This window comes from Rhea americana, unplaced genomic scaffold (genome assembly GCF_003343005.1).
Source record: "Rhea americana isolate MKP2758 unplaced genomic scaffold, rheAme1 scaffold_358, whole genome shotgun sequence".
In the NCBI taxonomy this organism is placed as follows: domain Eukaryota; kingdom Metazoa; phylum Chordata; class Aves; order Rheiformes; family Rheidae; genus Rhea; species Rhea americana.
Genome location: NW_028186488.1, coordinates 91517 through 115399, shown reverse-complemented (window position 1 = coordinate 115399; position 23883 = coordinate 91517). Strand labels below are relative to the sequence as shown.

Below are 23883 nucleotides of genomic sequence, written 5' to 3'. Positions count from 1 at the left end.
CAGCGTTTCTGCTCCCTCCTCGAAGCAAGGGCACGCGTCTTACCTGGACGCCTCYGCTCCTGGGGCGGTGGGGTATTCCCCGCTCCCGGCCAGGCTTTGCTCTCTTCTCCGGTTTATATTCGCTGCTGCAAGCACAGGGCTGACCCAGCTGCGAGCCTCTCCCCTGCTCAGCCAGTGTTAAAGGATGGGATATTTATGAGCGCAGCTCCATAAGGGAAGATTGAAAGCAAAAAAAGCCCCAGCTATGCCAAGAGATGCAGGCTCTGTTTCCCAGGATGTTTATTGCCATTCTTGTCCTGACCCTCACCCCAGCACGCTGGGATCTGTGAGTCAGGGAGAAGCGTGGCTGATGCTTACATGATTCAACACAGCAAAGAAATTCAGAGCCAGCTATGTTTTCCTCTGAACAAAGAAAATCCAAGGTGACAGTTGGAGGGTATTGGGACACGAAGGCGCTTGGGTGGGTCTATCTGTTACAGAGGAGGGCCAATTCCTCTCCTCGTGCTGGGCCGGAGCAGTGCAGTAGGGCAATACAGGCCCCCTCCTTGCTTTTTCTCCACAGTCATACCAATAGCCCATGCAGCGGGGCCAGCCCCACATCACTGGAAACAGGCTACCACTTCCAGAGCAAGGCCCAGCCCCAGAGCCATCACCAGCAGCAGCGATGCCAGCGTGCTTCAAGCATCATTGCAGCCTTTCTGGCAGTGCCGCCAGAGAAACTGGAGTCGGGGAGATGAGATTTGCTCCAAGCCTCGCTGCACTGCAAAGCTGCACACATCCCACCACGCTAAACCCTCCACGCTCTTCACAGCCCTRGGGCTTTCCAGCATCCTGGGGACTGTGTCCTCACAGGTGCACAAGGCAGGTGGCGGCCCTTGCCACCTCTCCCCAAACCCAGGCAGGCTGGCATGCCTCTGAAAACGCTTCTCACCATGCCAGGATTGCCATCTAGCGGTCATTTGCACATCGTTGCAGCCCAAACAGCTGTGCACTATCAGTGCACTGCACCAAGATCGCCCCTCCACATGGGCCCCACATCAGCGCATCTAGCCAGGCCCAAAACGCTCGCGATGCTTCCCTGCTGCTGCAGACACTCTGCTTTCCCCAGCTGGAATCAGGGTAGTTTGATCCAAACTCCCCGCCTGCCCTTCCCCTAGGCTTCGAGGTGTTTTGAACAAGGCTTGATGGACCAGAGTTGCACAAAGCCACCGCATACCTACTGCGATCCTCTGCATGGCTCTTCTCTTGCTCACAACAGGGCGGTTGCCTTGGTGCTGCACCCAGCTCACAAGGACACTAAACCACGTGAACTCTCCCACCTTCCTGCTGGGTACCACCCCAGCAGGGACCAAAGGGGAGAAAGAGCCTGAGAAGCTCCCCAAAGGAAGGGCAATCGGTTCAGCAAATCCTCTGCTCAGCAGGTTCAAGCTGAAGGCTGCGGTGTGACCCCTCCTCTTGCTAATACAGCCCAGACAGATGTTTTGAAGCCCAGGGGGCCTGGGGAGTGAGGGCAGGCTCTGCTTTGGTAACCGATGATATTCCTAGTCTGGCTGATGGGCTGCACTCATATTAAAAAGGGGCTTCTGGCATCCTACCTTTTTTCCTTTTTTTTTTTTTTTTTTTTTTTTTTTTTTTTTAATAATGCTTTAGCTATACTGAAAAAAAATAGGATCAAATGAAAATTGTCTACAGTACTCTGGCCAAATTTCAAATGAGGACTGGATAATTCTGACTCAGAAGCATGTTTATAACTATGCAGGAATAAGTTTTTTCCAGGAACAAATTTATTACCTGCAATACCAAAAGCGTTCCCCACTTTCAAGAGGGGAGCCGAGCCAGCCAGGCAGACTGCCTCCACAGCAGGGAGGCCCAGAGCCCCAGACCCAGCGTGTGGCTCACGGGGGGCCATGAAGCYGGGATGCTGGTGGAGCAGGTCCGAGCAGCTCAAGGATGGTGTCTCCAGAGGAGGGTACCGCGCTTGGCAGCGGAGACCGGACCCTCCTCCTGGCACTTCACTGCGGAGGTGCCAGGGGGGTTTGCCCAGCACAGCTGCAGCCAAGTAGAGGCAGCGGCTTCTTCCACACCCAAAGCTGATGTGCAGCTATTAGGACAAACCTGCAGGAGGGACAAGCCACAGAAGCCTCTTCTGGCCAGCATCCTCAGCTGARGCAGACCCAAAAGCACTCCCGGTCCATAGGGCCCCCACTCTCCATCTCCCTCTGAGAAGGCACAACACGCTCCCCACCACAGAAAACGTGCCAACCCATCTCTGCTCTGGAGAACTAACACTTTCCCAGTCTAGCCCAGGACAGATATTTCCTTTCTGCTAGCAGCTCTCCAGCACTCTTCCTTTGATGGTGCTTCCCACATCCCACTCACCCCCAGGACAGACTGCCTGCCTCCTTAGGAGGCTTGCCTTTCTCAGCACTAATGGCAGAGATGGGGCATCTTCTTGGATAAATTCCTAGACACATTACCCAGGCATGCCTGAGGAGCTGACTTCTCAGAGCTAACAACATCGTGCACGTACAGAGAAAATTGGCAGCTCAAAGACTAGAGAAAAATCAGTAAATTTCATACCAAGCTATAAACTATGCATCCAAATTTAAATAAGTGCCACTATTCTAAACTCCTCTAGCTCATTCACATGAAACAGCCATGCCAGGTGTCACAAAGCAGCATCAATAGAAAAACTTTAAACTACTAAGTTAAAAGTGTAATTTGCTGGATAATGGCATAAAACGCACCAGTAGTCATGAACACTGCTGCTTTTAATCACAGAGACCCAGGAACCCAACATCTGATCTCAGCATCTTTAAAATCAATGGGACAGAAATCCTGCAAAGACATTCTTCCATCTTGGGATGGAAGAATAACCCTTGGGAAGAAGGTTTTGGTCATCTGCTCTTCCAAGCATGAGAAGAAATGAGGAAGGGGCAATGCCACAGCAGGCCACCCCATCTGTGCTGCCTGATTCTTGCAGGGCAATGCAAGTGTGATGCAAAGGGGTTGGTCTCCATAGGTTCCACAGGATGGCCCTGAACCCAGAATGGTCCCTGGTTCCCTGCAGACATGCTAGTCCCCAGCATTTGCAGAGGTGAGATGCCAGAGCTGGCTGTGCTTTTCAGCTGTGTTTTTCTCAGGCTGCTCCAGGCAGAGCCCACAGACAAACCCCTGCACCTCCGTCTCTTCCTCCATCCCCCATCGCACCTACGTGCACACACGCACAGGCTTCCTGGTGGCTGGTCTGTTGTGACATCCATCTTTACAAGCAAAAGAGAGATGTGCTAAAGCTGTCTCCACAAGTCACGCAAAATTTCAGAACAGAGCTCAAGCTCTCTATATAAACATGCTTGCTGTGCTCACCCCTTCATGCTCTTTAAGCAATGCACTGGCTTGAAAGGCAAATGTATTTTAAACTCTTCCCAGACCTTTTGAAGACACCAATAGGAGGTTCAAATACAACATAAAGCCCTGAAGTAGGATGATCCCCCATGCTGCATTGCTGTGCGACTGGAGCATCTCATCCATCAGAGCCACTAACAGTCAGATGCTGTATCTTCAGTCAAAGGGTGATTTAGCAACCAAATGAGTATGAGCTGAGAGAGTCGGAAGAGGTTTATGAGCCAGCAAAAGCCTACAGTCCTGGGCATCTACAGGAGCATGTTGGGCCATGCTTCCCACCCAGGAACGGTCAAGGGAGTTGCTTTTTATGCTTAGTCTCACTCTGCTACAAGCAACCTCTGTCCCCAGCATCTGGCTGTGCTCATCAGCCTCCCTACAGGCTTTTTCAGTCCTTCGGGCTCTCCCAAAAGCCCAAACTAAACCCAACAGCACCAGAGGTGCTTACCCTTCTAAAACATTATATATTCTTACTCTTCTAGAATATAAAATATAGATAGCAAAGGAAAATAGGAAATTCAAAGCTCCACACATCTTGGGACTGAGGTGACTATGGCTTTCCTGTTCAGCATGCTGCCTCAAAGCTCTATCCACCGCTGCACAAGCGCAGGGTTTGTTGACAGCTCGGGCAAGACCACCTCTGCCCCAACCCACCACAGCCAGTAAGCAGGGCAGCAAAGTGGACACCACTTCACACCACTCATGCCCACCCTGCCCCAAGGCTGCATCCCTGTGCGCTGCAGGATGCCGATCACACATTGGGGGAAAGGGCAGTACCTCCTCACATGCCAGCCCCAGGACACTGGCAGGGAGCAGGCAGGAAGCCCCCCACGGCAGCCACCGCTTTGCATTTTGTTGGGACCATCTGCTGCCTAGCTCCTCAGCAGCACCATCTCCCTCTTCATCAGGGTCCCCCTTGGCACTGGGAATTGCTGCCAACCTGGGGCACTGGCTGCTCCTGAGCTCACCACTCTCACCCCATCCTGCCTGCAGCAACCTCACGTGAGAAAAAGAACTCCCTTCCCTGGCCTGCCCCTTCCCAGCTTTCCTCCTCCCTAGCAAAACCCTCTCTGCACTGGAGATGGCCAGAAACTGTCACTCCTTGGGCTGTGAGGCTTCACAGCTCAGCTGAAGAGGCCCAAAATAATCACCCATTAATAAAGTGCCTGGAGTGCCCTGCTGCTTTATTTAGCCTTGCAAGGCAGCCAGTAATTAGCATTCACAGCCACATCCCTGCTGCTCCCGGCAGCTCACAGCAATCCCACCTCCTGGAGAAAGCTCTCTGCCAGCCCCTACATTTCCACTGCGCTCATGAAGTCCCRTCTCTGAGTCACCATCCTCCAAGGGGTTGCATGATGTATCCTACCAGGCTGTGGTGCAAAGGGCCAGGACCATCACCTCCTGCCCACAGCCCCACACCAGCAACCAGTCTGCACCGGCAGCCACCAAGCTGCCAGTACCCAAGATGGTGCTCTTGCACCCTGCCTGCTCTCAATTGGGTCCAATCCAGCCCTGGGCACCACAGTTCCATAAGGACAGGCTGACTAGAGAGGGTCCAGAGGCAAAARTTAGGGAGACTGGATATCTCAAAATACCTGCCATGCTGGAAGGAGAAGGGTTGGGCAGCCTAGAGGCAGCCAAAGAAAATTTGTGCCAGGGAGAGATGCCTGGTTCCACCAAGGAAGGTGCCCCAAGGTGCCCCAAATGCATGGGGCCACCAAGCACCACATGTGAGTGAAGACAAGGAAACTGCTCAGAGCAGACAGCCCCACAGCCAGCCTTAGATGCTCAATGCAAGAAAGCTTATTTCTAGACCAAAGGGCTGGATAAGGATTGAAAAATGCATTGTTTCAACCTTCATGCTACCCAGATCAGAGGGAATACCATACCTTCTCCATCAGCATCCTCGTGCCCCACTTTGCCAAGTATTATCTTTTGCCAAAGCCAACAAGAGATTTGCTTCTCAGATCTCCTTTTTCTCCTCCCAAAAGGCAGGCAAGCTTTGGCTCTCCATGCCCGAGAATCACACTGCAGTCTCTTTGATCCTGCATTTGCCTCAAACACAGCAACCAAGAAACCAGCAAGCAAGACTAAGATGTCTCCTGCCTTTGGCCTCTAAATAACCTCAGCAACAAAARCGTGCAGTTGGACCAGAAAACCACTAATCCCGTCCTCAACGTGACAAAACCAAACTCACAGGCTTAGCTTTGTCAGAAGCAACCATGCTTGTCTGCTAGCAAACAGCGAGGCTACAGTAAAAGTTACATTGTCAGGACAAGAGCCAGAAAGAGATGGAGCTGTTGAAGTCTTCCTGCAAGTCTGAACTTCCACTGAGCAGCTGATGCTCAAAGAGCCACAGCGGCAYCATGCCTGGATTTCTGCCAGAGAGGAGATGCTGCTTACATGCTCCAAACCTGCAAAAGAAGAGGCCAAAGAGCAAAACCTCTCCTTGAAAGCTATTCAGTGATGGGAGGTGTGAAAAGCATCCCTCTTTCAGTTCCAACAGACAGTCATCAGCTAGAGATCCTTCACACAAACACCCGCACAAATCCCTGGAGGAGCATGGCTGAGCACGTCTGAGCAGGTCTTGTCATTTTTTGTGCAATTCTTCAATGGGAAAAAGTTCATTGAAAATTTGCTACACTTATTTCTGCTTGAGCAAACACACAGACGACTTGCAGCATGTTAGCCACTGTTTTACCAACTCATGAGCTGCAGTGGAAAAAAAGGTCACCTCCACGCAACTCCAACCAGGGGAAAAAATTGACTTGTTTTGTGTAAGAGCTCACGAAGCCGATGCGTGTTTTAACAACGCAACATCCATCGCACTGGTATGCTCCARGTGACCAAGGAAGCTGCTTCCTGTCAAGCAAACCCTCCTGCAGCTGGTTAGCTTCAGCCACGAAAGATCAGCCTTGTAACGCTGGCGCTCTCAAGCTCTCTTTCATCGACAAGACGATGCCATGCCGATCTCCTGCCGCACTGTAACCCCGCAAGGCTGAGGGCAGGCACTGACGTGTTTCCCCCCTCTAAGAGCAAGGAGCCTTGCTGRCGTGTGTAATCAGCTCAAAACTAACCGAACAACGGAAACCGCGTGGTTTCGGAGACCCGCGCACCCGCAGCACTGCGCCGAAAGCCTCAGCGAAGACCGYGCATGAGCTTCTCGATCAAGCGTGCCCAGAGGTGAGTAAAGACAAGAAACGCGTCTTTTCTCACCGAGACAGACTCCCTTGATGTTTCAAAGGCTGCTTTTGGAAACCGAGCACCTCGCTTGAAGACTGCTTTGGTTTAACTTCAGAGTTCACTTTTCAGACGACTTTTCCAGCTCTCAGGCAGAGCAAGTGGGCAAAGTCAGGCATTAATGTTTGCCATGCACAACTGCAGCAAATTTCTTTGCAACCCAGAAAAGGCTGACAAGTACRGAAGAAGAGGTCGCAATCTTTTGGAAGAGGTAGAATCAAGATTATTTTCCACACATACATAAACTAGAAATGTCACCATCTATTGTGTTTGGTTGTATAGTTATGTAGAATTGCAATTTCCATGATAAAAAAAAAAAAAGCCTGCAAGGGAGAAGTTTTTCTCAGGACAAATTGTGCACTATTCCTCACAGCTGTTTTTTCCAAATTTTCCAAAACTTTTTCCAAGCTTGACAAATAATAGGCAATTAAGAAAAATTAAATAAATGCAATTTTAAGTGTGTTAAACAAGAAGTCATTTTTAAGACGAAAAGCATTGCACTTACTGAAAAATGTTAGTCTAGTTGGACTAGATGACCTCCTGAGGTCCTGAATTATCCTATGTTCTTATAATTTAAGTATAAGTAGCTTTTTTAAAACTATATTTAGAAACTGTGAATAATAAATAGCCTGAACCATACGCACTTCAGAGGCTGGAAAGTAATTACCTTGGGCTGGAGCCTGCTTGGGAGAGGCAAACAGATTAGATTATTCCAGTGGAGGAAAGTGGAGAAGGTGCAAATAAGGGCATTAAATATCACAAGTTTCTTTGCGTGCATGCGTACAGAGCTCTTTTMCAGACCCTGTCCCTTCAAGAGCTGCACCGGATCCTGCACACAGAGCATGACATGGGGAAACAATACAGCACTAGGAGTGGCTGATACACCARAGGGCTATGATGCCAGAGGGACCTCAACACACTGGAGAGCTCGGCGGAGAGGAACCTCATGAAGTTCATCTAAGATGAACAGTCCTGCCTCTGGGGAGGAATAACTCTGTGCAGCAGGATAGGCTGGGGGCTGACCTGCTGGAAAGCAGCTCTGCAGAGAGGGACCAAGAGTCCTAGTGGATAAACAGTYTGAACACGAGCCAGCAATGTATACCCATGACAAAGGTGCCCAGTGGTATCCTGGGCTGCATCAGGCAGAGCTTTACCAGTAAGTCAAGGGAGGTGATCCTTTCATCACCCAGAGACTGTTGGGACTCCATCCCTGAAGACTTTCAGAACCTGACACAGTGACATAGTCCTGGACAACCTGCTCTAGGTGACTAAGCTTGAGCAGGGAGTTGGACCAGATGATCTCCMGCAGTCCCTGCCAACCACAACTGCTCTGTGATTGAGCCCTGATCACCCCCAGGCCAAGGGAGAAGCTTTCACTAAAGGCTGATCCCTGGGAAGCACAGAGAAAACACACAGAATAAGCAGCCCACATGCCTCAGCACAGGACACAGCTTCAAAACAGACCCAAGATGTGTTAATGAAGCTTTCCGACACCACTACCAGCAGCTGAGATGCCAGCAAGGGAAGCAATAATAAGATCTGCCAGGAAGCAGTGACAAAAAGCTAGGAAGCATCTCCTGAGCTGAGGCATCCACTGGAAGGTGACTTGTCATCTGCATTCAGCAACTAGTTACTAATGAGCTGAGCTCCTTGAAAGAAAGGCCCCAGCAGTGTAGAAAGGCAGGGAGTGACTAACTGTCCWTGGTGCTGGTGGATCTCCGAGTGCTCCAGGGTCGATGCCCACCTCCCGGAGACCAGCCCTTGTGAGATTTACAAAGTCTGGATTCCTCCAGAGTGTGCCAGAAATCCGGACTCTGAGGCAATTCAGGGGAAGATATTGCTATTTCTGTGCTACTGTTAGAACAAATGGAACTAAAGTTGATCTGGCTCAGAAAACAGAACCTTCTCCCTGTGCATCAAAACCATGATCTTTATTGAAAGGAGCAAGGGGAAGGGAAGAAAGAACATGGAGGTTCAAGACAGATACCTCAGAAATACACCACTGTCCAAAGTCAAAGGCCAGGTTACATAATCAAAGCTGTATTTCATTGCATCCAGTGCAACAGACTAAGCAACAGACTTAGCACATCCATGGCCATTTCTACCAACTGCATTTCTACTCTTCCTGGGCAAGACATGAGCAGGGAGAGTCATCCCAACAGAGAGACCCCCCACTAGGCTCTCAGAGGTTAAGTGCTTTGCCCTGGGTTGCACAGAACTTACATGTTAGATATGTACGCATTTCCCCAAAGGATGCTCTGAGGTACCCAAGCCCCAGCTTTGCCTGTTACTGACATCTTAGGGCCTTTATCTGCAGAGTTCCTGGTAGCTCCTGCCAACTGGTGTTGGGTCAGTATTTTTCCTCGGCACCCAAAGGTTCTATTGGGCAGTCCAGTTGAGATGTCAGAGCAACGGAGATGTCCGAGCAGGAGCACGCAGTGGTGGAGGACATGGCTAGGCTACCTCAGACAATGACAGACATTGTAGAAGTGCTAGAAAAGAGTCCTCTGCTTCCAGAGCAGAGTCTTGGAAAGAGGGATTAGGAGAGAGGGTGGCAGGCCCTGATAGAGAAAGGATAGAGCATAATGGGCTGGAGAACAGGAGAGAGCCCAAAAGGCACCAGTAGGTGAGCAGAGAAAGCAGAAGGTGATGATGCAAGTTGCTTAGTCCCCAGGTGGGCTGGGTTCTATCATGCTAAAGTCACAGATGTATTTCCTTTAGAAATGTCATTCAGTGGCRAAAATTTCACATAAGAAAAAGAAAAAATGTCCTGGGACTTTGACTACAAAGAACATAGCTTACAGATTAAGGCTCTAATTGAGAGGAGCAACGGCTTGCTCCTCAGAGCTCTGCCTAGAGTTGTTTGCTGTCTTTTTCATTTTACTGAGCAAGGAGGACTTGCCACAGCAGGCCTGGACCACGCACCAGCCCAGCAAGCAAGGTGCGAGGCCTAACAGAGCCTGCCTCAAGCCTCCCGCTAAGCATCATCAACCWGTAACACTCTGTACTTGAGCCTGTGCTCCAGAAAGGCCCTAAAACGGCAATTGCAGCCTCTCCAACTCAGACACGACACCTCCAAGAGATGACCTCCACCCTCACAGTTGCTGAGGGTTCACCTCTGTACAGAGTGAGGCCATGGAAAAGTCTCAGACACGCAGAAGAAAACTGCACAATCCCAGGAGCTAGAGCTTTAAACTCAGCGAAGCAACTCAAAATCCAGCCACAATCAACTCTGAGCTAGTCAAAGGACAAGGCATCAGTGCACAGTAGTCAACTCCCACCACCCCCTGCCAGTCTCAGGAAATGACAGAGCACAAACAAGGTTGGCTATGAGACAGACATGCACWGGAAGAGCTGCACTCGCTGACTTCTTTGCAACTACCAAGACATCACGAGAATTTAAAAACTATRCCAGGGATCTGGTGGATCATGTTCRGACTGAAGTTTTCCWGTGTGTAGCTCTGAGCCAGAAAGGATTGACAGGAGAAGAAAATACACCATACATTTTAAAGTATGTATGTAGAAAAACTCAACAGGTAAACTAGTAGAAGCCCCACAGCCTCAAGCCTGCACACATCTGGCCACTGAAGACACTAAAGGGCCCTTTAATACACACCAGGTCATACCCCTCTAGGTGTACATTAATATGAACCAAAAGAGGCATTCTAAGATTAGAGGATTTTCCAACACTCCCCCCAGCCACAGACCCTCCCTGAGAACGTACAACTTCAGGAAGGTGATGAGAAGCCAAGGCAGAGCACACACAGGCACGAAGGCAGCTCTGTCCTATGAYAAGACAGGAGCTCCGCAGCCATCATACTGAGCAGCTAGGAAAAAAAATATATATATCAGAGGCCTGTGGGGAGGCTCCTCCTTGCCTCCCTCCTCTGGCAGTCAGATGTCCAGGTTCAGCTCCTTGGAGGCAGCCAATGCCCAGCTGTTCCTGCACCAGGACTGTTGTCACATAAATACCCTTCAGGCACAGTAGCCATCCCCCAAGGAACTTGGAGGTGTCCCCTGTCCCCATCAGGGCATATGCGGAATCTCTCCTAGTCACCTCCTCCTCCACCCCTCAATCCCATCTCCCCACACTGCCTCCGCTGTGGGACAGTGCAAGCACCATGCAGCCTCCTGCTGAACCACACATGGGAACCAATCCAGGTGAGAACAAGCTGCTGAGAGGAGGAGGAAGCAAGGCTGCTTCTTGCAGCAGGGAGGCAGTGTCCACCAGTTCTCAGAGCTGTGCCAGAAAGACACCGGCATCTGTGACCCAGATTCAGCAGAGACATCTTGCAGGAGCCATCCTGGGGCTTGCCCACTCCTTAACAGCAACAGGGCAAGGAAGGGCCGAGGGCAACGGACACCAAAATAGCCTTGGYTGCACTGCAGCAAAACCAGCCTCAGCCAGAGAGCACTTCGTGGGCGATGCAAAGGAGCAAGGCACAGTGTGACATACGTGATCATGCCCTSTCCCAGAGGCTGCGATGCACCGACCCGAGGAACACGGTGCAGGCGGGGGACCAAGCTGGGCTGCCAAGCAGCAGCTCTTATTACTGACCAAGGTCAAAACGATGCCCGTTTCCAAGAAAGCAATAGAAAAATTAGAAACCAGGAGGGAGCAGCCAGCCCAGCGCCCACCCTTGTCTCATTCAGCTCTGGACATGGGAAGTTGAAATTCAGCCTCACTTGTAATCTGGGGTGCAGTGTGCGTGTAACCAGGCACAAACCACCACGTCACAGAGCCACTGAGAGCCTGGAAACACACACACTGCATTTCCACAAGTTCTTCTGTTCTCTTTCTTCCGATACAAGTGYGTGTAGCCAGATGACGGTAATATTAAGCTTCTACCCTGACACACTCCAGGTGGTCTGTATTCCAGGTACAGATCAGAAGTGAGCAGCAGAAAGCTCTCCTGCCCAGCTTCTCCATGGACCACAGACACAAACACGCTATCAGGATCTCATTGCAGATTCTATCACACAACCTAGCAAGTTTCAGTTAAATTTAGGATGCTGTTGACATTGCAGGACCTATTGCGGGTGCAGCCAGAACAAGTCGGTTGCCATTCCCCAGCACGCTGCTCTGCTAACACATGACGTTTCCAGCTTTGGGGAATCCAGCATCACTTCRATGCAGTACACTGGTGATTTCATTAAGCCTTGGAAGGCACAGRTAGTGGAGCACACCGTGAATACCAGATGAGAGGATGTGGCTGCAACAGCTTCTGCTGCATGAGCCAAGGAGAACGCAGTCCAAAGACCGCACGTGGTCTGCCGTATTAATCAGATYGCTTGTAACAGCCCTATCCATTAGRAGTACCACACTGTAACATGAGCAGAATGCACTTTCCACAGGCATCCAAAATATGCCATTCCTCACCACCATGCATTCGACACTCTAGGACCGAAGTACGGCACCTACTTCTACACCATAACCTCTGCACAGTGCCCTCCTGCACCGAGACCCAACTGTCTCCCCTCCGGTCTCCTCTGCTCCTACATTCCCTGCCTGTCTCCTGGAAATCAGGTTATTTGCCACGGCCTCACTGCAGCCACCACTCCAAAACGAGGGCCTTCTGGAGCCTGAATTATATATGCTAAATCCAACAAATACATATGTATAATGTGGCTTTAAGACATGCAAGGCTAGTTTGGGTTCTGTCCACCAGAAACTGAGGCTTTTCCCAGGCCAGGGACATTTAAGGTGTCTGCCCACCTTTTTTGTCAGATAAGAAACAGTAGCAGCTCTGTTTGGGAAAAAAAAAAAACAGGAAATTTCTCATTTGCCTGCTTTGACAGAGAAAAGACCTTTTCCTTTGAGTTCACTCTTTCAGCCAGATGTAATCCCAACGATGCTGCCAGTCATAAGAGGCAGATGCACCAACAGCTCCCCCACAACCATATCACCCCAAGCCCCTAAGCCACAGCAGATACCACTACGCACCTCCATCCCTGATCCTATTGAGTGAGCAGCAGGATGGTGGCTAGGGGTTCGATCTAGGACTCCAGAAAAGCTCCCTAGAACTGCACGCCCCTACAAACAAGGTGCAGACCTCTCATAAGAGCCCTGAACATGCTGGTTTAACTCATCGTTTTGGCAAATTAGKAGGAGGAGARAAAAAAAGTCTTTCTGGGAGGCTTGAATTTTACAGCCTCTCTGAAGGCCCGACTTGCTTTCCAGGAGACAGACAGCAGAGCACGAGCTAGACAGAGTCAAATTGCCCCGCCAGGTTGTTCCAACTGCAAAGGAGAAGGCATCGTGGGCAAGCYAGCCATCCTGCTTACACTCACATCACATGAGCAATCTGCTCTGCTTCAAGCTGTGAAAACCCATTTTCCAGGCTCCAGGTGATCTAATGCTGTTTTGCAGATTAAAGATACAGGAAAAAGCCCTGATGACCCTTAGGCATCACCATCCAGCCCAGCAGAAGACTGATGATCRCTTTTCCAATTTTCTGATCATACCCTCCCTTGCACAGGTATCCAAGACTTCATTCCAAGGCATGGAGAAACTCCCTTCCCCTCACTTCGTAGCATCCCAGAAGGATAGCTGTATCTTTCTGCTCCAACCGCTTGTTGATTCCCCCTTCTGAATGCCCACCAGCACCACAGCCACGCTGCATACCTCCAGCCATGCGGGAAAAACAGCTGCAGGAAAACAGCCCCCGCTGATAACTGAGCTCCACACTCGGCCGCTCTCACCAGGAGCTTTAGAGCCAGACCTTTCAGATGAAAATCCCCAGGGCAATTCATTGCATGCCYGCCTGTGAGATAGGCCCTTTTGAAAATTAAATCACAGGGAAATTGCATTACAAATAAAATTATAGATAAGGAAATTAATTTGATTTTCCTCCCTCACATGCTATCCATCTAGTTCCAGGGAGAGCCCACAGCCACAAGGAGACTGTCTCAGCACTGCATAAAGACCTTCGGCAAAGCTTCTGGGTGAGCATCACTGGTTTACGGCCCCGATGTTAAAGCGGAGTCTCCAGTATGTCTTTTGCTGGCTGCATGTTTAGCCCCTCTGGCACACAAGGCTGCACTGGTCCCAGAGCCTGGCGTCCCTGCAACAGCAAGGGCTCCTGCAAAGCTCCAGCACCTCCATGCAGGCAGGCAGCTGCTGTAACGTGGCTATGGAGCTGTGGATATAAGGATCTGCAAGGAAAGAGTCTCTTGGCCAGATCCCAAAGAGCAGTGAGCCTGGGCTGGTAAAGGGAGAATGGCCCCCCGAGGTGGCATTGGGAAGAGGCTCCCACCACATGGCCTCTGCTTCCCAGGATGCAGGGGAGCAGTGGAAGAAGGGAGATCTGTGCCACAAGTGAAAAAAAATTCTCCATGAGAAAGGMTGCCAGACCAGAGGAAAGGGAGACAAACACCAGGACATTCCCACCTGGATCCRAGGCCACAGGGAGAACTGTCCAGACCTCCCACCTAATCTCAGCCAAGGCAGGAAAGCAGAACCTCCTGGTTTTTAAAGCACTCTGAAGTGACCAAATCCAGCATCCAAGAGTTCAGGAACAAAGATGGCTAAGAGCCCCCTGCCTATATCAGCCCAACACAGACCTTCCCACCTCTTTTCCTGACCCTTTCCCAAAGCCCCCATTCCCCTCCTCAGCACATGTTCCCTCCACCAGCGCCACAGACCGCTGCCCTGCCCAGCACGATCCACAGCCCTGATGACCCTTAGGCATCACCATCCACCCCAGCAGAAGACTGATGATCACTTTTCCAATTTTTTGATCACTCCCCAAAAAGCCCAAGCACTCCAAATTAGCAGTGCACTGACCCGGACGCTCTGATGCAGCATGCCGTGTCTAATAGAGGGGCTCACTGCTCCTTCATCACCCAGGTATTTTACAAGAGATACACTGTGATTATTGCCAATAACAGTGTTAGGGGAGTGACTATTTCCCCTCACAGAGAGCTGTTCTGGACTGGCAATACTGTCCCCTCTGCACAGCAAGGAGCAGAGGGAAGCACKGCACAGCCCAGGTCACCCCACTCCCGCACAGCCAGGCAGGATGACGGTCCCCAATCCCCACCCACGTGGTGGTACTTGGACCCTCTCGGCCTGGGAAAGCACCTGATTAATAGGCACACACCGCGATGGCAGAAGCCAGGCACAGGCTTCTGCACATTCCCATCGCACTGAACGAGGACGGAAATATCAGACTTTGTGCTTGAGTTACTGCTAGACGGAGAAGCCGACAGCGGTGAAAGGGGCACATCCTGCACAGCGCGAGCAGGAAGGACTCCGGATTCACATCCCTGCAAAGAAATAGAGCTGTAGTCATCAAGGCAGCTAATTAGCGAGCAGCCGTTAGAGGAACTTGCTACACCAACCGACAATTAACGAGGCCAGCCCTCCGCTTCCTGCCTGTCCATGATTTATTCATCTGGCATCCCTAGCAGGTCGCAAAAGATAACAAGGCACTAAGCACTTGCAAAGCCCATATGTCAATTTATTTCCCCTGCACAGGGTTTCGTGAGTCACTCTCCCAGCGCTTCCCCAGGTTCAAACACACAAGCTCGAAGCAGAGAAGGCTGGAGGACGCCTGCCGAAGAACAGCTCAGCTGGCCAGCAGCATCACAAGTTTTATTGCGGGCAAAGCCTCTCACTGGTGCTTTATCACGCAAAGCCCCTCAGAAAAAACCCCAAGCACTCCAAATTAGCAGTGCACTGACCCGGACGCTCTGATGCAGCATGCCATGTCTAATAGAGSGGCTCACTGCTCCTTCATCACCCAGGTATTTTACAAGTGGTACACTGTGATTATTGCCAACAGCAGTGTTAGGGGAGTGACTATCTCTGCTCACAGAGAGCTGTTCTGGACTGGCAATACTGAAACCRTGTATTCTGCAGCAGCTTACCCTGTCTTTGAGTAGACACAAAGGGAGAAAAAAGTCTCAGTAATTTAATTGCAAGATTGAAGTATGTAGCTGCAGCTTTAAGTGTGTGGCAAGCGCTGGGCAAGGGAGAACAACCCATAACTTGGAGCTGGGGTTTTCTTGCAACACCAARGCAAGCTATGGAAAGAAGTTAACTATATGAATTAAATGAATGGCCTTAACTCTGCCACACACTTGTTCTTTTCCCCAAACGCACCCAAAAGCCCAGCTACAAGCAAGGCAAACTCTTTCCTAGCTGAACATCAGCAAGCAGAGGTGAGCAGCGTTCTGCGGTGGCCCTCATCTTCTGCAAGAGAGCCACTCATCAGGCAGCAACTGGCAGGGATGGGATGGAGACACCCCAGTGCAACATCTGCAGCACAACACAGGTCTGCCCCAGTGCACACCAGCAGCTCTTCATACATAAAGGCAAGACAGATAACCATCTGGGTCTCTTTTACAAGGCACTGGAAATGAGAAGACGCGTTCTTRTCCACAACCCCACGAGTGATGCTGTCATTGTGGTTTTGACACCAATGTGCAATCTGTCTCCACAGGCATCATCTACTAGCTGCTGTTGGGGTTATGGTCCACTGCTGCCCACAAGAGCTGATGTGCATCAGCTGTCATGACAGTCCACCACCCAAACAGGATCAGCTAGAAGCTATTAGCCAGAAATAGCTCTGCCTCCTCCTTCCTACACGATTACTCTCCAATTCCCACCTCCGGCAGCTGCCACTTAAGTTGTTCCTTGACTTAAATTGCCTCAAGCCTTCAGCGGCAGACCTTGGAGAAAAACTTTGTAAAATTTCTCAAAGCTACCCACACCACTAACAATCTTCTTGTTCAGGATTTAGGGATCCCCCTCATCTGCAGAGGCCTTTCTGCACCATTACGATCAGATGCCATCCTCCAGCACAGACCTGGCACATCTTCAACCACTCTGGTCGATGAATGCTTGTGTCCTGTACACAGCACAAAGTTCTCTCGCTCCATCTCTCACACGCACACACCACAAAATCACCCCCTGAGCAAAATAACATAATCCAGATGGCTGAGAAACCCCAGCACCGCGAGAGCCTGCCCAGGCGTGCCGAGCCCCAGGGCAAGGACAGGAAGAGCACTGGCAGGTAACAGCAGGAACAGAGGGGACCCTGGAGGGCAGAGCTGCAGGACACAGGGCAGGCCAGCACCAGCAGAGGGGACCATGCTTACAGCACACTTGAGAAAACAAGGAGTTAAAAGGACCCAGAAAAGGTTGGGGGAAGAGGTAAATAAGGGAAAAAAAAAGAAAGAAAAAGAAAGAAAAAGAAATCTTATCCCCCTTGTCGCAGAAGGTTTCGTGTCTTCCAACATCAGCCTTGGCAGCAGGGGGGAAAATAGCCCAGTTCAGGCACAGCAGGAGGTTTAGCGCAGCTGGTGCTGGTTGCTCCACGGTGTGGCACCTATTGCCACCAGCCCAGCCGGCTGCCCTACGTGCCCCCCCAGCTCTGCAGGTCTGCAGAGCCACCGTCACAGCGAAGGACCCGAAGCAGGGACTGCTCCCACTGGCTGCCCACCTGGGCTGGGGGTTCTCCGGTACTTACTCCCACTCCTTCCTCCGTGCCTGAGGCGTGCTCTGCATCTTGTGAGCCTCGTGCGCTTTGATGATGTCCCTCTGCTCAATCAGCCCGCCTCGCCGGCGCTTGATAACATCCGGGCTCACGGGGATGTACTGGCCGAGGCCCAGGTCGAAGGTGCTGCCGGCCTCGGCATCCCGGGGCCGCGGCTCGTAGAGGGCGTCGAAGCTGGCTGCGCGCGACACCAACGCGTCCGCCAGGCTCTCGGGCTCCAGCAGGTTGCAGGACTGGGTGGTCTGCATGAGGCCGAGCCGATGCTTGCGCCACGTCTCCTCCTCGGGCAGGGCCAGGACATAGCGCTGGGAGCCGGCGCCCAGCTCAGCCGCCCTGCCCGGCGCCAGGGCGCTGGCTTCGGGGAGCATGTGAGCGCTGAGGGAGCACGTGCCGAGTCTGAGCATCCTTGGTGCTGTTGCAGTTCATCACTCTAGAGGAGCACAAGACAGACAGGGGAGACTCAGGGTTTTGCTCCAGAATCGCACACCCCTGCCCTGCTCCTCTGCTCCCYCCCATCCTCCCAGGGCCTGCTGCCAAACCTGTTTCTCATGGGTTTGCTGTGCTAGTCCTCGATCCGGGCACCTGGCACGCTAGACTCAGCCCTAGGCTTGGTTGGGGCCTCCTGTGTCACTGCTTTCCTCCTATTTCRGGCACCCCTGCACCCATGGCTCTCTGTCCCCACCACGGCACGGAGCAGGAGCGAGGCCATGGGATGGGGGCAGCACCACACAGAGGCCCCCAAAGGGCCTGGGGAGCCTGCAGCACAGCTCCTCACTCACTGCAGCTGCCCGTGGCCAGACCACAGGGTCTCACATGTGGGAAAAGAGACTCAAGAGACCTGGGTCAAATCACGTCTGCTTTGCACTTCCGGAGGTGTCTTTGCCTGGTGGGGATGGAAAGAGGAAGAAGAAGAGGGAGAGCAGAAAGGCGGAGGAGCACCCTCGGCCGTGCCAGGGGTACAAGCTCGCAGCCGGCCCGCCCGCAGCGCAGCCGGGGCAGGGCCAGCCGTAACAGCCTCGGCTGTGCTTTCGCCCGCAGGCGGGACGCTGAAGCCCACCCCACTCGCCCACCGGCTGGAGGCGGCGGCTGGCGCAGCCCGAGAAGCCAAGGGATGCAGGCGCCGCGCGCGCCGGCAGATGGTGCAGTGCCCTCGCGCCGTGCCCAGCCGGCGCTGCCACCCAGGCAGGCTGCGTCAGCAACCCGGGGGGCCGCGCACGGCGCTGCCCAAGGGCCTGTGGGCACCTGCTGCGGCGGCACGTGGGGCTGTCCAAGGCCCCACACGCCATGCCAGCACCATGCACCATCTCTTTCCCAGGCTTTGCGCTCCCCCATGCAGCACCCCGGTTGCTCCCTGCTCAGCAGGCCCTGCCAGATAGGGCCCTGACACCAAACGGGCGAGGGGTGTCTATGCAGGGGGCAAGCAGGGCTTTTTGAAAAGACCCTGTGCCTGAAGGGGCTGGGTGCGCTCACAGGAGCTACCCCTGTCCTCACTCTGTGCTTCTAGAGGCAGAGTCAAGCATGAACAAGCCCAGCAGCTTTCTGCCCAAGAGGTGTCTGTTCCCACCCAAAAACATCCCTGTTCCCCCCACCCAGAGCCTCMCGCAAACCCACAGCTGGGGTAACAAAAAGCAGGTTCAGATGGTGCATAGCCAGCCGGTGAGATGAAGCTGCCACTCAGCACCATCTCTCCACCTGTCCCAAGGACTGTGGCCAGGAGGTGTGAAGTAGCCCAGGAAGYAACCTGGGCTGGAAACGGAAACCACTGAAGAAAGAAGGCGGCATTTCTACAGCTCTGTCAGGATGCTCTACAGCACAGGCTGGAAACATCRTGGGTGATTTGAGCACCAACCTGTCCACAAAGCAGGCAAATAAGACCTAGCAGTGTCCCATGCTCCATCTCACACCAGCTGAGAACACAGGTGTCCCTTGCCAAAGGACCTGTACCATCCTCCAGCCCCACGTTCAAGCTCTGACTGTCAGACAGGCTGGCAGAGGCAGACGGCCGCCTCTGCAGCAGACTCTTAGGAGACTGTTTACGACAGCCATCCCCTCCYGAACACAGAACCAGCACAGTGGATGTCAGCAGGACCAAAATACCAGCGCAGTTCTGATTTGGGAGCCATACAACATAGAAAAGGCACAGGAAGATTGCCAGAGATGCTGCTCCTCAGCTAATCAAAATAGCTCAGCAAGATGCTGTTGTCTGACAACGTGCCCCATAAAGTCTCATCGCGGTGAAATGCTGAATTCTTGCTTAGAAGAACAGAGGAAATTCTTTATTCAGGACACTGTTGCTACAGGAGATGCTGCAGGCCACGAGGAAGGGGACTATTCTTGGCATGGCATACGTGCTTCCCCAAGACTAGAAAGAGGAAAAAAGGGGGCCAAGGGAAGAGCAGGGCAACATGTTCTCACCATGGCTCTTAATAGCTAAATCATTGAGAAGAGGGCAAGGGAAACACCTGAAAGAACTAAAGGAGAAATTAACCCCCCCAAACATGGCACTAACATAGCACATTAAGCACATCAGTCATCTCACCACCTTTTTGGTGCAGTGTTTGGAGATATGCAGGGATGCACCTGAACATCTCGCTTGCAGCAAAGCAGGCAGGAGCAGGGACAGTTGCCAGRGCACTCAGCTGGCAGCAACCAGCTGGGCAGAGGGGGACACTCGGGTGCACCCTTCATCACACAAATGATTTTGCTTCACATGTTAGGGAACAGATGCACGAGAAATGAAACCGAGTAAGCCTCGCACAYGAGCGCAACAGCAGGCTCCGCATCGGAGAGAGAGGGAACATCGTTACGGTGAACAAAACCCCCCACGTCGTAATGGGATGGGGCTCATCTGTGATGCTGCACCACAAATACAAATTATCTAAATTTACCAGACAGCCCCCAGAATTAAATCTGCCTGGCTCAAAAGGATACTCTCCCTTTGGCAAGTTTTCCAGAAAAAAAAAGCAACCACCGTTAAGAGCCTCAGCAAACCAGTTAGCACATTGGTAAGAAGAGTTTGGCTGCTCATAGCGTAAGCTATAAACAGATTCTTCACTGCATTACTATGCTTACCACATTTTTAAGAGACATTTTTCAATTCGGTTTTGGGTACCTTAGCAGATTTTCGTTTTCCCACCTTAGCTTTTTCCTTCTATGTGGCTTCACTCAGTTTTTCCCTTCCCCTGTCCTAGTCCTGCCACTCTGATTTATTACAGCTGTTTTGCAGCCCTTTCCAGAGCATTCACTTGGGCAGGGGGAAAACAAGAATAAGYAGCTCTCGCGCACAAGCGCTCCAGGTTTCTGCAACAAAGCGGCTGGCAGCCGAGCGGCAGGAGGAGAAGCAGGGCGCCGTGCCGGCAGCAACCAAGACACAGGCAAGGGAAGAACTGCTTCCAGACTCCCCCTTAAAACCGCGGGCACCAAAACCAACTTTCACAGCAGAAACCGGCAACACATCGGCTGCTGGCCCCCAGTGAAAAAAGATGCAAGAGCAGACTGCGACAATTAACGTGTGCACAAAATAACCCCGCCAGCAGCAGGAATAACGTCCCCCCCAGCCCCATAGGGTGCAGGAGAACACTTTGTAGTTGTGGCACAATTAACTAAGACCAAAGGAGAAGACATCCTTACAGCCAGTCCAAGGTCTTTGTAGACACAGGTTTTCCTCACACCTCCCCACGCGTCTCCCATCAGGCTCAAGTTGCTCGAGGAACACGTTTCACAAAGCTGCATAGCGGCTACTGCCAGGCTCGGGAGACAAGTGAAAGGATCAAGTAGAACGATCAAATTAAGTGCTGAGAAAGTTTAAGGAAATAAATAGAAATAATCAGCTCTGCCTTCGCAGAGCAAAGGGCTCACGCTGCCAGCAGAACGAGCCACGTTGCCTTCAAAGAAGTGACAAGCAGAGACAGGAGGATGCCAGAACATTTTGTTAAGGAAAACCGAYGAGGCTACATGCTAACAAGGGTGCTTGCAGGATGCCAGGCAGAACACGTGAAAGCATCTGACACAAGTGCATCTGCAGGAAGGTAGCTTGCCTCCTCAGTCTTTGCTTCCCCCCACCCTGCACTGAAAACAAACTGACTTTATTTTTATACAAAATCCAAGTTAGTGGGAAAAACATTCGTCCATGTAACTCCGCTTCTGCTGTTTAATTGCAAGCCCTTCCTCCCACAAAAGTGAAACCTGTGTCAAGCCAACTTGTGGCTAATTTTGAAATTATAGAGCTATTTTACGATCTGTCAGTGTAAATCTACAGCTTTATAGCCACTAGAAACCAAAGTAGATGTGGAAGGAAGCATTTTCTTCCCCGTTGCATGCAGAAACCGCCGGCGCAGCAGCCACAGTGGGAAGTGGGACTGCACTGCGGGTTGACTGCCTTGGGCTTTGCTTAATGACAGTTCAGGTGTATACTCATGCTTCCAAATCCTTCCRACTGTAAGCCAGCGTTTGTGTAGGGATAAACTCTGTCTTTGTTGCACAACTCCCCGTCAATAGGCAGGCAGAAAATGGTTTTGCAGCTCAGTGTTTTCCAATTCACACAATTACACTCCTTAGATAGGTTTGCAGGTTCAGACAAAAATCAGACACAACCACCTGGAAACCAGACAGACACTGCTGCCTCTAACTTCCAACAAAAGTGTGTCCCTACCTCTAACACAGCAGAAGCAGCTGGTTTGTCATCAGGGCAGGACAGGGCTAACTCATCCAGATCAGCACAAGGGAAAAAAAATAATGACAGTTAATAAAAATGCAACAAAGTCTCATGGGTAGAGAAATTAGCACTGCTTGGGRGAGCCACGTGTCAAGCTACCGTGATCAGTTAGTTCCCTGTGTGATCTAGGGTGAGGGAGAAAGAAGTTAACTGACTTTCTCAAGCACAAACTGCCTAAATGCTCTTGCCCTCCACAAACAAGAGGCACTTGTGCAGACTGGCAGCACGCTAAGTCACACGAACCCAAATCTCTTAACACGCTTCAGGGTTTGGAGGAAGCARAACTGCAAATTCCCACCACATGCCCATCTCCAACCCTGCTAACAGCAGCTTCCTGGTGCCTTTGCAGCACCCTCCTCGCCCCCACCCCCAGATGAGGCCATACAGTGACTAACAGGCAGTTTTCTACTTGGTGACTCCGTTGAGGTGCATATCACCCCCTGCATTGGCAGCAGGACCTGGGCACRCATGCAAGTGCAGGGCCTGCAGCCCACCAGCACTGGGACAGGGCCAGAGCATGACCCAGATCAGAGTATTGGGGGGGAGGGACAGGGAGCCCCACTGCTGCCCGCTCACCCAACTGCACCACAAGCAGTAGGAAAGCTATGGCACAAAAGGACGTTACTGCATAGCAACAGCTCATTTATTTGCTTTAATACACAAAAGTCAAGGAACAGCTGCTTTTGTGACACGTAAGAGGTTCTCATTACCAGACAATGAAGTTTCTGGAGRCTCTTAACTCACAAATTTTGATCCAAAAGTAACAGGAGCCAGGAAACTTACTGCTTGCCCCTGACACAGAGAAGTCATGCAGAAAAAATCATAGCTGCAGGGTTCTGGGAGCAAAACTGAACTTGAAGACAACCATATATTCAAGTGCTAAAGCATTGGCCCTTGTGCTCAACTTGTCAAGCGAGCACAATGCTTACAGCACGCCCCGGCCCCACAGCACCATGCTCAGGGGCACAATCCATAGGATACTTGAGGACATGGRGCACCCAGCTGTGAAAACACCCAGCCAGAGCTCAACAGCCTTGAAAAGCCCTGTTTAACAGAGCTCATTAGAGGTGGCTGCAGATCACGCTCAACAAGCCAGCCATCCCACCTGTACCAGGATTACCATGGCGTAAGAGGGACAACAGAGCAAGCATCTACCACTTTCCCAGCCCGGTCAGGTACAGCCTGTACATCAACATGGGCTGAAATCATATGCAAGTTGTGTTAACTTCTATCCTGTCAACCATAAGRACAACCTTTCCAAGGATCAAGCAGCAGGAAAACATTCAGCTATTTAAAATGGAAGGATCAACTGGAGGAAGCACCTSTGCAAAGGCACTGCACAGCTAAGGGACTTACCTGATTTTGTTCAGCAAACGAGCTCTGACCTTCCATAAAGTGCATGTGTCAAGATTCACCGGTAGAGGGGAATTGCTGGAGATGGGCACAACAGCTGGCTCTCCACACCTCAGTGGTGTGGGATGAGTGACAGAAGACTACATGAGCCTGGGTCCTTCTGCAGCATCCTTGAAATTTCGACAACTATGCCCTGCCAGGTGACCTGGTCCAGTTATTTGAGGTATCAACCCAAATTGCACTCCAAGGTCAAGGGAGCTGCCCCCCAACAGAGAGCACATCCTCTGCAGACGGCAGACCATAGACTTTCACAACATACTTGATTTTTATTTTTAGCGCCTGATTAAAAATAAAAAGCTACAATGATAAATAAGCTCCCAGCAGCACTGCTGACCTAGTAAAAGGAAACTCCTTTTAGGGGGTTTCTCTGTGTATGTTTGTGTTACAATGGCAGCAATCAAGTCTTTAGCCAACTGTGTATTACCTTAATAACTATGCTGAGCACTTAAAGAGCTCAGCAAGCTCTTGCAACCATTATCTGAATAATCTTTGCCAAACCCTGAGAGTTAAAGTAGCAAATGCTTAATGATACACAGGTCAGGCAAAGGCTAATCTCCACCTGACACCACTAGTCTGCCACATCTGGCCAAGTGGGACAAGGACATCCAGGTG

At 51.4% G+C, this 23883-nt stretch overlaps 1 protein-coding gene across 1 annotated transcript in view; it reads right to left on the bottom strand.

Moving 5' to 3' along the window:
- The window catches only part of CACNA1E (calcium voltage-gated channel subunit alpha1 E), a 192044-nt gene that overhangs the window by 116530 nt on the left and 51631 nt on the right, over window positions 1-23883 (bottom strand). Inside the window, exon 2 of the mRNA XM_085312139.1 lies at window positions 17118-17574. Coding sequence (XP_085168265.1) covers window positions 17118-17548 — 431 coding nt within the window. The 5' untranslated portion in view covers window positions 17549-17574. The remainder of the gene's footprint in view (window positions 1-17117; window positions 17575-23883) is intronic.